Source organism: Conger conger, chromosome 2 (assembly GCF_963514075.1).
Source record: "Conger conger chromosome 2, fConCon1.1, whole genome shotgun sequence".
Classification (NCBI taxonomy): Eukaryota; Metazoa; Chordata; class Actinopteri; order Anguilliformes; family Congridae; genus Conger; species Conger conger.
Window position 1 is genome coordinate 67508523 of NC_083761.1, and position 14039 is coordinate 67522561.

General features: G+C 43.3%; 2 protein-coding genes across 2 annotated transcripts in view; both read left to right on the forward strand.

Moving 5' to 3' along the window:
* The window catches only part of cacna1g (calcium channel, voltage-dependent, T type, alpha 1G subunit), a 196140-nt gene extending 191400 nt beyond the window's left edge, over positions 1–4740 (forward strand). The window contains exon 39 of the mRNA XM_061232631.1: positions 1619–4740. Within this exon, the coding sequence (XP_061088615.1) occupies positions 1619–2407 (789 nt within the window). The 3' untranslated portion in view covers positions 2408–4740. The remainder of the gene's footprint in view (positions 1–1618) is intronic.
* hexd (hexosaminidase d) overlaps positions 540–14039 on the forward strand; it is a 202138-nt gene continuing 188638 nt past the window's right edge. Inside the window, exon 1 of the mRNA XM_061232633.1 lies at positions 540–546. The gene's annotated coding sequence lies outside the window, so the exon portion shown is untranslated. The remainder of the gene's footprint in view (positions 547–14039) is intronic.

A 14039-nucleotide genomic window follows, 5' to 3' on the forward strand; every position in this document is an offset into this window, starting at 1 on the left:
TTGTGTTGGCATTAAAACTACAATTGTGAAGTTACAATTTCCTAACAATTTATTTGCAGATATTTCACTTTTGTGCTATTAAGTCTTCACAAGGCAATGCAGTACTACTGAAATAAAACTCATAATTATGAAGCCTTACAGTTTATACACTGAAACAGGGTATTTTTTGTACCAGAATGTGTCACTGATGACCACCGTGTATGAATCCGTTATGGAAACGTATACATCATTTAAACAGTTAAAATGTGATTTCATACATTTGACCAGGTAGTTCAGCGAGTTTTACAAGTATTTAATGATTTCATGAGAATTACTTTAGCAATCGGTAAGGTTTTAAGGGTAGTAGTGCAGTATACTGTCCCCTAGATGTCGCTGTAGTCAACCTTATTCATGTTCAGGACCCAGATGGTGTCAGAGTATGAATATCTACAATCTCTCACCACTAGCCCTCCACGCTTGGAGGTTTCTATGCTCTCAGCTCTTTAACATTTCGGCCAGCTTTCCCACCTCAGGCTCTTAATGCCTCTTGCCCCCGCAATATTCGAGGTAAAGTTGACTGGGCCCTCTCCCCTGCACCCCAGAGGGAGGTCAGGAGCAGAACACTGGGCAGGGTGTGAGTCCCAGTCTGTCCGGGGGTGCTCTGAATGTCAATACAGTGAATGTTCCCCTGCCCCACTTCCTGGGAGGCATTTTGCGCAACCTTCTAAGTCCCGTGACTGAAATGCTCTTTTACACCGATACTGCGCCCACAGCAGCATAACGTGTATGTGTCGCTTGCAGCACGGCAAATGAAATTGTAGGCTTTTGAGGATGGATAGCTGTGCTTGGGTGGTCTGGGGCCGAGCGATTGAGCTGTGATACTTTAATGTAGTCGAGCGGCAGCAATAACAGAACTGCCATGTAAAGGTGACAGGTATGACTGCTTTATGGACAGCACGTGTGTAACATTCAGAAGGGTTTCGAGGAGGCCTCAGCATTACATTTGATGGGATGACGGTCAGAAGAGATGTTTCACATGAATTTCAAACTTGTATTCCACCTTTGTATCTGTAGTTACACATGTTACAAAATACGATTTTTATGGATAATAACCCGAAGCTTCAATAACACTTCCCCACTCATCTATTTAATTCAGCATTTCGGTTTATGTGGCCATCACTTGCTAATTAGGCAAATTGAGTTAATGCATTAATTAACTTCTGCTTTGTGTGCTTTGTCCATGCTAAACATTACTCTGTGATTTCAGTCTGAAGCATTTTAAATGCAGTATGAATCATTAGCACATTAATTAACACGAGCTGGCAGGTCTAATCTTCAGTCTCCATATTTTCCGCAGGAAAAGAGATTGATCTCACATTTCATAAGCTGCTTAGCATTTGAAACAAATTGCCAATCACAACTTGAAGCCCCCTCCTACGCGTCAGACAGTTAGACACTCTAGATTTAGGGAACGTTCCGGTCCAATGGGGAACACTGACCTCCAGGACGTCCTCTCCCTTCATGACCCTCCCGCCCGGTCACTCCATACTAACCAGTGTCCCTCTCACCCTCCCACACCCTAAACTGTGACTTCCACCCCCCCACCCCCGCCCCACACCTCCCCCAAACTCCACTCCAGGTCGCGGTGGCCACTGACTCGCAGGAGGCTCTGTACGCAGAGGAGAGCGACGCGGCCCCGGAGCTCAGGGGACTGCCAGCGCCCCCTGCTGGCCTCACCTCGCCACAGCAGCCCGCCGTGCTCCTGGTTCCAGCCACGCCCGGGGCCTCTCCCAAATCAGCGCGCTCCAGCGTGCACACTCAGCACAACCCCCACGACCAGTACAACGTCTCCAAGTCCCCCCCCGCGGCGCCCCCGCCCCCCTCGCCCCCGCCCGGCCGGCAGGACGAGGACGCCGTGGACCAGGAGGTGTCGCGCATCATCCGGGCGGGGCTGGGGGGCAGCGCGGGCGAGGGCGGGGGCGGGGGCCGGGGCGAGGGCCGGGGCCCCTGCCTGCGGGGGCTGAAGAAGTTCCACAGCGCGGACACTCAGGGGCGGCGCGCGCTGCTCCCGCGGCCGGCCTCCTGGCTGGACGACCCGCGCCGGCACTCGGTGGAGGTGTGCTCGTCGGCGGAGAGCAGCCCCCAGCGCAGCTCCGTGTCCTCGGGGTTCGTGTCGCGCGCCGACAGCCTGCAGCAGGCCCACATGCAGCCCTCCCCGCGCCGCAAGAAGAAGATGAGCCCGCCCTGCATCTCCGTGGACCCGCCCGAGGGCCGGGAGCAGCCGGCGGACAGCTGCCTGCGGCGCCGCGCCCCCTCCAGCGACTCCAAGGACTCCTTCGACCTGAGCGGAGGGGACGGCCCGCCCCCGGACCCGAAGCTGTTGACTCTGCCCAGCTTCTGCTTCGAGCAGACGAGCGGCGAGCGCTAAGCACCGACCGCCCCGGCGCACACCCACACACACTGAAAGTGCTAGTCATAGTAATAATGCTGTAGAGTAATAATTATAATAATGATCATTACAACTATGGTAAACAGTCAACGATCATGAAGAATAGTGACCATCATCATTTTTTTCTGTACTGCCAAAACAAACAAACAATCAACAAAGCAACAAAGCTATACACAGTATAAGCCAGATATCAGAAGCAGAAACCAGAGATAATAACTATGACTGTTCCACCTCCAAACACTTGCAGTCCTTTGCAGATGAAGCCCGTGTTCTCCTCTGAGAAGTCAGCACTGGGCCGGACAGGGCGCCCTCTGTTGGCCGCTGTGGGGACTGCTCAGTGCTGCTGTTACGGAACTGTGCCCAGGAAAGGGCAGTCTTGGAGGTACAAAGCAATATGAACGTTTTAGAGACCCTATTTTCTTAAATTATTCGGCCATAGTGTTTGTACAGGATGTAGAATTTTTTATTTCATTCTATTTTTATTTGTTATTTTTGTGATTTGTTTTCCAATGTTAAATTGTTTGTTGTTTTGTTTTATTTTTTCACCATAGGATATTTTTAGCTTTATGGTTTTGACAAAAAAAGAAAGAAAAAACATTTTTCAAAGTGCTGAGATCCATGTATTTGTAGGAATAATATAAAAAACCAACTCATTAAACTGCTTTTTTGATTTCTAAGCACAAGCAATAGACCGCAGTGCATTGAATATACACAGAAAACAGATTGTGTAATTTTACATTGAAAAAATAAGACATTTAGGTACATTTGTCAGTACACAGCCAGGTTTACCAAAAACATGCTTTTAAAGATGTATGCACCAGAACAGAGAAGTCACACGTAGTCTTTAGTAATGGACTGTTTGGTCTCTTGAATGGCCGGGGAAATGCAAACTAGAGAGATACAGGTGCTATCCCTATCTCCTGATATAGCATCATAGAGCCACAGCCGTCTCTCTGTCTCATGTCCTGGATCTGGGAATGTCTCAACAGCAGATCAGCATATTGTACCCAGCCTAAATGTAATTAAATTTTAGGGATTTTTCTTGAAAGGTTTTACATGTGAGTTTCAAAACATAATGTTTGACTGCTGGAAAAAATATATATTTTTCATGTGTCAGTTATCTAGCAAATTTACATGTAATTTAATGGAAAAGGTGTTTTCTATCTTAACTTTGGCCATTTAGAGTTGGCTGTCCACATCACAGGCCATGACATGTAGTTTCAACCCATTAACAGTGTTTTTTGTACTCTTGTCAACATGACATGAAGGTAAAAAGCTAGCAGTCACTTGTATTACAGGTTGCTCTTGAATGGATATCAGTTATGCCATTTAGGTAGAAATGGAAAATCCTCAATGTGATATCAATTCCACCAGTAAAAGAGCTGTACCGTTTTTTCTGTTGATTATTTTTGTTTATTTATTTATTATTTATTACAGTCACAAACTGGATTCTGGTTTTCTCCTCACCCACAATCAGGACTCACATCAGATTTATACATTGTGTGTAACCACCCTAGTTAAATCAGGTGGATTCCTCTTTAGGATCAGAACAGTAGCACTTTGTTATTGCTAGTTTATTGGTATAACAACTCACTTTGATGAGTTACTGTGTATTAAAACTAGCTATAAATTAGAGCTAGAGTTTTTACAAAGTTATTAATGCATTATTGAATGTATATACTGTATTTTCTTTATCTATGAAGTTGTTATAACTCGATCTGACAGATGGAACCAAAATTATCAGAAGATGATGGAAAATCCAGAATATTTAAAACGAGCTAGCGTGCTAATTTCTCAAAAGCCTTCAAGGTATAGTCTCCAGCATACTATTTACCACCCTCTTCACAGACAGTGGCCCGAGAGAGAAGTGAGTCAGAAGATGGATGGATTCCACAATGGATTCCAAACTCTAAAGAGCAAAAATAACAATGCAGCACAAGGTCATTAAAATGAAGAAACCCCAAGAAATCTAATCATCACTCAAAGTAAGAAAGGCAAAGTTTATATTACATCATAGCAAGCAGGCTCCTGCCTCCCCAGGTGAATTAAGCGTACATTAAATTATACAAATCAAAGCTGAGGAACAAGTGGCAGGTCCCCAGGCTGTGAAAACAAAGGAGAGCTTGTTAAGCACAGCTCTTGTCAGCGGAGAGACTGTGGCGGTGGAGGGAAAAAGTTTCCGGAAAACACCGGGCTTAATTTTGATTTTGCCAGCAAGAGTACCTACACCACACGCTGAACAGCTGGTATTGTGACTGCTGATTTCAGATTGGATTTTACATTATTAAACACACTTGTGCAAATACCGTCCAGCAATGGCTCCCAGTGTCTTTCCCTTCAATCCCATTACAGTAAAGGGGTTCTTGATGAAACGTTACCATGGTTTCAACCAGTTTTCTTGTGATCTGCTATTATCAGTGGGATGTCAACTTGGTTTACAGGGGGATCATATTATGGGATGTGATTGTTTCCTGTCGATGTGCCCTTGTTTGTCTTTTCAGATTGATATATTCACCCGTGATCCTGTGAACAGCTTCACCTGTGCACACCACCTGATATTACGTCTTTTAGTATGTAGATTCACATCACATCATTTCTCATCACAAGTGTTGCTGTGGATCAAACAGACATTCTAGGTCTTTGCTTAGATGGGAGACTCCATAAGAACACTTGGTTAATCTGTTTACAATTGCATTCTCTTAATCAGTATTTAATTGTGCTAAACCACAGCAGCTGAGAGAACATGCCAGAAAAACAACTGGCATGAGACAGCTACGTGCCACAGGCCGGGAGGAAAGTGTCCAGTCCGAACGGAGCTCAATATTTATCCCCCTGCGAGGTCAATAATCGGCTTCTTCTGGCTTCTGAAAACTGAAGGTGCTTTCATTGAACATTTAGGAGATTCAAAAACAACTGGACAGAGGCCAGCAGTGAAGATTTGTTTACTGGCTTCTGCCTCTGCGGAGCTCATTGGGAAGTCACTTTTCATTGGCTGGGCAGTTGTGTGCTTCATTACGTGCATTGCTTTCTGCTGAGCCAAGCCATTGATGTGGTGCTGCAGAGTTAGCCAAAATCCATTTTATACCCAGCCCACCAGTGTGGGGGATAGAGGGGGGATATAGATAATCGATATAAAAGTGGTCCTGCTGACCTCTACTTTTAGGTATAGAACTTTAGAAGCAAAAAAACAAACTGCACGGGAGGGAGAAGCAGAAGTATTCTTCCGTTCATCTTTTCACATCTGCTCAAGACTGTGGCTGGGAGATTCAGTCAAGATTAAAGATTAAAAGCAGTGCAGCAGTTTGGTTTTGATGATTGCTGGACTTGCGAACACACCAAACAGTGGTGAAAAAAATGAAGACTAACTGCAACTGACTGTGCGTCAGAGTTATGTAAACATATTGATTGAATCCAAGCTTGTGTGTGTGCGTGTGTGTCTGTGTGTCTGTGCTTGCTCCTTAATGTGTTATTTGTTTTATATAATGTATCTAATATAAATGAAGACTCAGAAACATTTTGTCCAGATATAGTTAGGGACTGATTGGTGCCACAGAGACTGATAGCTGTTCTCTATGTAAGACCAGGTGCCCGAGTGTACTGGGTTTCTACATCCTGAACCTGGAAGAACCCTCACGTAGAGCCCTGTGTAACATCGCTCGTACTCAGCAGTAACTACACCTCTGAGCTTAACAGTCCAATACTAACACTGACAACCACGTCCCTCCTCTCTGACTGTCAGGATATAACAAACATAAAAGAGCCATACAAGACCAAAAAACCCTTTGTTTTCACATCCCATTGAAAGCTGGTGGATCTTCAGCCTGCCGGTGTTGAGAGAGGCGAGCGTGATCCCATCACCCCATCATTCAGATTAAAAACATAAATGGACTTGATTTTCAGCCTTGTGTCTGACCAAGGTCGCAGGCGTGTATGTGTAGTCTCCTGCCTGGAGGATGAGAGGATGCATTTCCCCCCCCTTTGAAGTGCAGCTAGTGAATAGTTTATTAAAATTTAAAAATGTTGACTTGTGAATGCCCTGAGCGATGTGGAATGTGTGCAATATTAATTTAACAGCTCAAGCAAACATTAAATTATAATCACATAAATTAGTTTGTAGAATGAAGGTAATTAGCATTTAATTAACCCTTTATTTATCCATTTAATTCATTGTTCAATTTACTATTCCATGTTCATAAAGAGACCACAATCCATTACCCAAAGATCAAAAAGCTTTCACCAGGTAATTGCTAAATTAAGTTGAAGTTAAAATGTTTACTATGCTCTGCCAAGGATTTGAACCGCTATGAAATGCAAAGTATTAAATTGAATGCAGATTCTAACAGGATCCATCTGCTACTCATGCTCCGAGGCTTTGGCCCCTGACTTTGGGAGCTCACTGCTGCTTCCTTATCTGCAAGGTGTGATTTGTGAGGTCTGTTTGTGGCCAGTCTCGCACCCCCATGCTCTCGAGTTCATGAGACAGGGCCGTCTTGGGAGTTCCACCATGGCAGAAGTCAGCGCGATATCTGGCATCTTTCCTGTTCATCTTCCGTGTTGTATTGTAAATGGTAAATGGTAAATGGTAAATGGTTGGAATTTATATAGCGCCTTTATCCAAAGCGCTGTACCATTGATGCTTGTCATTCACCCATTCACACACCAACGGCGATTGGCTGCCATGCAAGGTGCCAACCAGCTCGTCAGGAGCATTTGGCGGTTAGGTGTCTTGCTCAGGGACACTTCGACACAGCCCGGGCGAGGGATCGAACCGGCATCCCTCCGACTGCCAGACGACTGCCCTTACTGCCTGAGCCATGTCACCCCCGTTGTTGTGCACAAGGGCCTGTTTTTTTTTGTTGGTTTGTTTGTTTTTCCTGCATGGCACACACTCAGTGCAGGGCCCTTCGAGCTTATCCTTAAATGAAACAGAATGTTACGTCAAACCACACAGGCCTTTATTTCCTTCATTTCAAAACATAAAATATCTGGTCAAATAAAAATGTGTGGGCATTGTCCCAGTGCTTAACAGGCTGTAAGCCCTTACCACAGACTGCAAAGTGTTCAATAAAACTCTACAGCAAATGCCTAATTGAAGGCTAAATCATACTTCCTTGATGATACAACTTTTTCCATTGAATTTTCCAGAAGGTAAATGGAGAATTTAAGGTAGGAAATCAAAGGAAAGTGATTTAGCAACTGCAAAAATGCCAGAGTGTAAATAATAGGACAAGCCACCATGTAAATCTTTTGAAAACGATATATGAATGTGCTCCTGCACCTCCCCAAAAAGGATATGCACCAGGGGTTTCAAATATACTAAAGAAGATATTTTGATTGCATAATTGTGTGTGTATGCCTGTGGTCATTAATAAGTAATGAGTTAAGTCATTAGGCTATTGTGTTTTTTGAAACCATAAAATTACAAAATGAAATGAAAAGCATTGAGACAGTGCATCACCACACACTGCTTAATACATGAACCTTAAACTGAGTTTGAAGTTGAAACAATGCCATTTCAATAGAAATCCACATCTTTATTAATGGCTGCTTTCAAATTCAGGACAATGAAAACAAATTGCAATTAGGATAAGGAAACATGTTTTTGTTTGTTGTTCTAGATTCATTTGTTACAGACACACTGTCAAGCGGCAAATCTTGATGAAGCACTCTTCACCACTTTACGTCTTAAAATGGTAAAATAAAACCTATATAGCCGTGTGATAAGCTTTGGCTACACAATGTAAAGATAAGCCTACAGGCTATGGCTGCAGCTACGTCTTGAAACAGTAAAATAAAATCTATACAGCTGTGTGATTTGCTTTGGCTACACAATGTAAACATAAGACTACAGGCTATAGCTGCAGCTACTGTATGTCTTGAAATAGTCAAATAAAACCTATATAGCTGTGTGATTAGATTTGGCTACATAATGTAAACATAAGCCTACAGGCTATGGCTCCAGCTATGTCTTTAAATAGTAAAATAAATCCTATACAGCTGTGTGATTAGCTTTGGCTACACAATGTAAACATAACGCGCATATGAACACATGTTCACGTGTGATGGTTATCTTTTCCGAGCTGCAGTTTATGAACACTGTTGCCCATTTATTTTGCACTCATGTTTGTCAGGCACAAAGTCACAGAACACAGCCCTGGAAGTGGCTGGAAGCAAGCAAGACACAGAGGGTCGATTGCAGTGTGCTTAAACCTCTAGACCACAGATCTGCATTTCAGTTGGAAGAGTTAAACCTGCTCCAGTTGAAATGCAGATCTGTGTTCTAGAGGTTTAAACCTGTGGTTTAAACACCACCTAAGCACACTGCAATTAACCTAGACAGACCAAGAGATGCACTGCCCACCAAGGTTAGCAAGACAGACAGACTAGAGAAAGATGCACTGCAAGCTAGTACATCAACTTAATGTTACTGATATCAAACTTGCTGTTTGCTGTTCCCGCAATTCACTCTTGTGTTTTTTTTTCCTATTTTCGTGACCAGAAGGATAGTTCTGCTTCATCCTCCCATTGAAGTTGACACCTGCTTTGACACGAGAGGGAGGAGGATATATTAGTAAGCAAAAGTAAGCAATCTCTTAATCAATGTGTTGGATGCTGGAGAAATGGGCAGGCATAAAGACCTGAGCGACCGAATCATTACGGCCAGACGACTGAGTCAGAGCATCACCAAACGGCAATGTTTGTGGGGTTCTACGGGTCAGCAGTTGTGAGTACCAACTGACAGTGGTCCGAAGAGGGACAAACCAAAAACCGGTGGCACGGTGTGGGGCGGCCAAGGTTCATCGATGCGCGAGGGCAAGAAAGGCTATCACATCTGGTCCGAACCGACGGAAGGGTTACTGTGGCACAAGTCACAGAAAATTTGAATGATGGTGATGGGAGGAATGTGTCACAACACACAGTGTATCACACCCTGCTGCGTATGGTGCTGCGTAGCCGCAGGGCAGTCAGAGTGCCCGTGCTAACCCCTGTCCACTGTCAAAAGTACTTACAACTGGACCTTAACTGGAACAATAGAAGAAGGTTGCTTGGTCAAATGAGTCGCGTTTTCCGTTTTATGGACGGATGGATACGTGTTTTGCCTTTTACCTGGGGAAGAGGTGGCACCAGGATGCATTGTGGGAAGACAAGTAAGTAGCAGAATCCCCTCACACGTCCCACCTACTTAAACATCATTGAGGACCAGGTACTCCCATTCACGGTATTCCCCGATGTTGGTGGCCTCTTTCAGCAGGATAATGCGCCCCGCCACATTGTTCAAGGTGTTGTCCTGGCCTCCAAATTCCGCTGTCCATGCATAATATAACAAAACGCCCAAAGCATTTCAACAGACATTGTTTATCTTCTTCAGAAAATAAAAAGTATTGCTAAATGTTCTGTCGGACCAGATGTCTGGGATGGCTGCAGACAGATTGATTAACACTGAACCAGACCGCTTCAGGGCTGTTTGCTTTTGTTCAAACTGAGCAGAATGTCCGTAAAGCACAATGCTTTAGCCTTCTTTTCCTTTTGGACAAAAACTATTTGTTGTTAGATGGAAGGCTATTTCCCTGTGTTGAAGAGATACATAACAAAGCAGACAACAGTATTTTATTATTATAGAGCCATGAAAATATATAATAGGAGACAGCCATAACAGCGTGTTCCCAGTCTTGCTCATGTTTTTTTCTCATTTCCAATTTCCAGTTCTTTCTTTTTCTATTTCTTATGAGATAGAAAGATAAGGATAAAATGTACTTTTGTGTCATGGATATACAATGCTGTATATTTCCATATTGGAAAAATCATTTCAAATTCTAAGCCGTGCCATTTCAGATACATTTTTGTATTTTTTATAATATGGTATGAAGTTAGAAATGTATGTTTCTAAGCTCCTGAGGCAGAATTCACAAAAGGGAAAAGCGTGAAGCAACAGTAAAAACATACAAATTGCACAGAGGAGCAAAAATAGTGAGGGTAGGAGAGAGGGTCTTTGTGAGTTGCTTACTGTGAGGCTGACAGGGCTAGACGCTTTTCCTGCGGAATGGCAGTGCTGCACGCTGCACTCTTATCTCCTCTGAATCACCAGTCACAGATGTTGGGTTAAAGACCTATTAAGGAAGTGGCTGGTTGAAGTAGGAAATAAACCACCCCTTGCTGTGCCCATACACTAATGCACAGAAACACGTAGACAAAACAAAAAGCATTACGTAAGTTAATTACCCATGGCTTCAGCAAGAGGATGAAAAAAGACCCAGAGCAGTAAAATCAGTGACAGGCTTCAACCTCTCCTCCAAACCGATGGAGTTCCTGCCCAGCATAATTAGAGTTTAGGCAGGGACAGGCAGCAATGCATGTGTCACTGTGCAGGGAATCCACGTGCTTACAGCCAGAGGAAGAGCTGATCGTTCATCATGCTCTTCTTCCCCATTCCAGTCAGCTTGAGGCTTGGTGTGTGGCTCTGGCTTATGTGCTGACAGAAAAACAGGGAATGAGTAGATTAAATCATCCTCATTTCCTATCCTAGCTCTCATACCCTGCTGTTCTTCCGTGTCCTCACTAGATCACAGTCAGACAGATGGAGCAGCCTTTACGTAACTTCACAGCAGACTGTCATAGTATTTGTCGTTCTGAAATATTTCACTCAAGCACAAATTCTGTCCTGTTTTAAATCATATTCTGTCCAGTCTCTTTAATTAAATATTAATTGAACTCTTTGGAACTCTTTTGTTTTTGTTTCTTTTTTTGCTTTTCTGTATAAAGTTGTCCAATTAATCAACAAAATTAGTATACAATACTCAGCTGCCTAGTTTCAGGAATGGGTTCAAGTAATCCACTGATCTTACGTTTGGATGAGAAAGTGCTCAGGCATAGCTTCGATCACACAAGCTGGGTACCTGCCAGCTCTCCTGGTCAGAAGTTTCTGAAGTTTCAGAAGTTTTGAATCTGGCCTTTCTGGGGAGTCTGCCTCTCCCTACCTTATTAGAACTGTCAGGATGATAGATAGATAGAGTAACCTGTGGACTGTCCTCAACCTCTCTCTGAATCACTCAAAGGCATGTATACTTTATCACGGCTTTGATCTTGTGTTGCCAAAGCATTTCTACTTACATAAAATGTAGGGTGGAAAATACAAGGTAACATCTCACAGACATCTGGGGTGAGACTGTTACTGCTGGAGAACCAGTCGGCTCCCAAACCATAGTGTCTGCCCATGGGTCATTACCTTTATTTGGATGATTAAGGAATACTCACAAATATTCTTAAGAATGGTATTGACTGTTGAGAAATGAAAATCTTGAATAAAAAAAATATATATACATTCAGTGTATTATCAGTAATAGTAACTCCATTAAGAGAAATGTATAAAGTATATCAGAAGACAGATTTATTTCCAGCTGCATGCTTACTTGGGTTCTTGGATAGCCATGTTCATAATACAATAACCATTTCATAAATGCAAACTACATGAAGGCATTGCCCATCTCTAGTAAGAATATTGGTTAACAAGTAATAGATGTTTCATTTTTTTTCAATCCTGTCCTTTACTGTTAGATTAATAATAATACTCAGTGATCACTTTATTAGGTAGACCTATACACCAGCTTGTTACAACACACAACACGTAAAGCCTCTAACTGGATAGACTAGAGCAGCAGAAGACTTAATAAGTCAAAAAAAAAAAGTGTAATAAATACCTAATAAAGTACTCACTATGTTTACATTTATTGATATGCATGTGAAATCTGTTTATTTATTGCTCACATTCTATTGGTTAAGGTTATGCTGGAGGATGGGTAAATTGATCTGGGATTAATTATTTTCTCGGAGTCTCGTGCATGTGTCTAACCACATACCTGGCCCTGGGAGCTTCAAAGAGATAAAAGTTAAATTATTCATCAATAATTCTCCAGTGTGTGTTTGTAGCATTTTCCCCAGGATTAGTTATGGTTTGCATATTTGTGCTGTTTTTAACTGAGTTTAGTAGTCACTGTAGTGTGGTTTTTCTGTGTTAGAGCAACTGCGACAGGTGTTTATTAGGACTGCAGAGCAACATGTGAGCTAAGCTATTGTGAGGTATACTATTGTCTGCAAATGGCTTGCAGGCCACAGCAATTCTCTTCCACTCTCCTCTAACTCTCATCCATCCCTCTCACCATCCACTGTCACCTGTCGGCGCAACCTACGCCTCCACCCTCTCCTCTGTAATCCTCTCCTCCCTACCATCTGTGGAGTGTTCCTCTCGACTGTCTCCCGATGATGCTACCACAACCTTTGACTCTCTGTGTCCCCTCACTACGAAACAAGCTCAGGCATCCCTCCCCAGTTCTTGACCTTCTGATGCTTTACAAGCTGACCGAACCAAACTGTGGGCAGCGGCGAGAAAATGGAATAGTCTCCCCAGTGATATAGTTTCAATCCATGCCCTCCTATCATCCTTTTTCTTCCTCCATCTCTCTTCTCCCAGAAGAATCTTGGGGTGACCCTTGATGACCATCTCACCCTTGCTCCACACATATCCTCCACTGCCAGAACCTGCAGGTTCTTCTTTCATAACATCCTGACCACCAGTCAGCCCAGGTCGGCGCATGTCACTCTACTCTCTGCCCTCCACTGGCTGCCTATTGCCACACGCATCCACTTCAAGGTGCTAGTGCTGGCATTTCAGGCTGCTAAGGGGACTGCCCCACTATACATCCAAACTTGAATTGCTCCCTACACCCCAGCAAGACTACTCTGGTCTGCCAGCTCTGGTCACCTTGTGGTCCCCTCATTACAAGCACCAGGTGGTCAAGCTGCAGGTTCACACCTGTTCTCTGTTCTGGTTCCTCAGTGTTGGGATGACTTGCCAACTGCAGTCAGAACAGCAGAATCCCTCCCCTATTTTCAACGCAGATTGAAAACATACATTTTCAGACTGTATCTTAGTCCTCCCTCCCCGATATCCCTCTCGCACACCCTATATTATAAAACATTTAATTAAAAAAATAAGTTAAGATTTTAACTTGAATTTATGCACTTGGAAGTCACGTTGGATTAAAAGTGTCTGCTAAATGATTACAATTTAAATGTATACCACTAAGAATGCTCAAGCAAACTCAGTAGAAATGTATATCACATTAATTATGAATGCATCCTGGACTATCACTGAGTGTAAATTTTGAGTTTACCTCTGTAATGTCTTTCTGACAGACTCAGAGACTGAAGTGTCCATGGCCAGGGCTGAGACAGCAGTGTACCTATACAGTGTGCCAGTTTTTTTTGGCATGAAGGAATGCCTTTTTCCATAAATATCATGAGTACCATAAACAGATCGAATCATTTTGACAGCCCTGCAGTGCAACCCACAGGAGATATTAACTTTTTTTAGGCTGTAGTGCTTCCACTGCTAGAGGATGAAAGCATGGATAGGTCTCTATACTTTATGGATGCCCTAGTAATATATAGCCTACTGACCTGGAGAACTCATGGCATTGCAGTATTAATCCTGTTCTCCAAATGAGGTGGGGATCCCTGAGCCACTAAGAGTCCTGAATCACTGTTGAGCTGATTACTTACAAGTTTTTTACAAGCAGAAGAGAGGCAGCAGAGAACAGAAGTAAATTTACTGTTC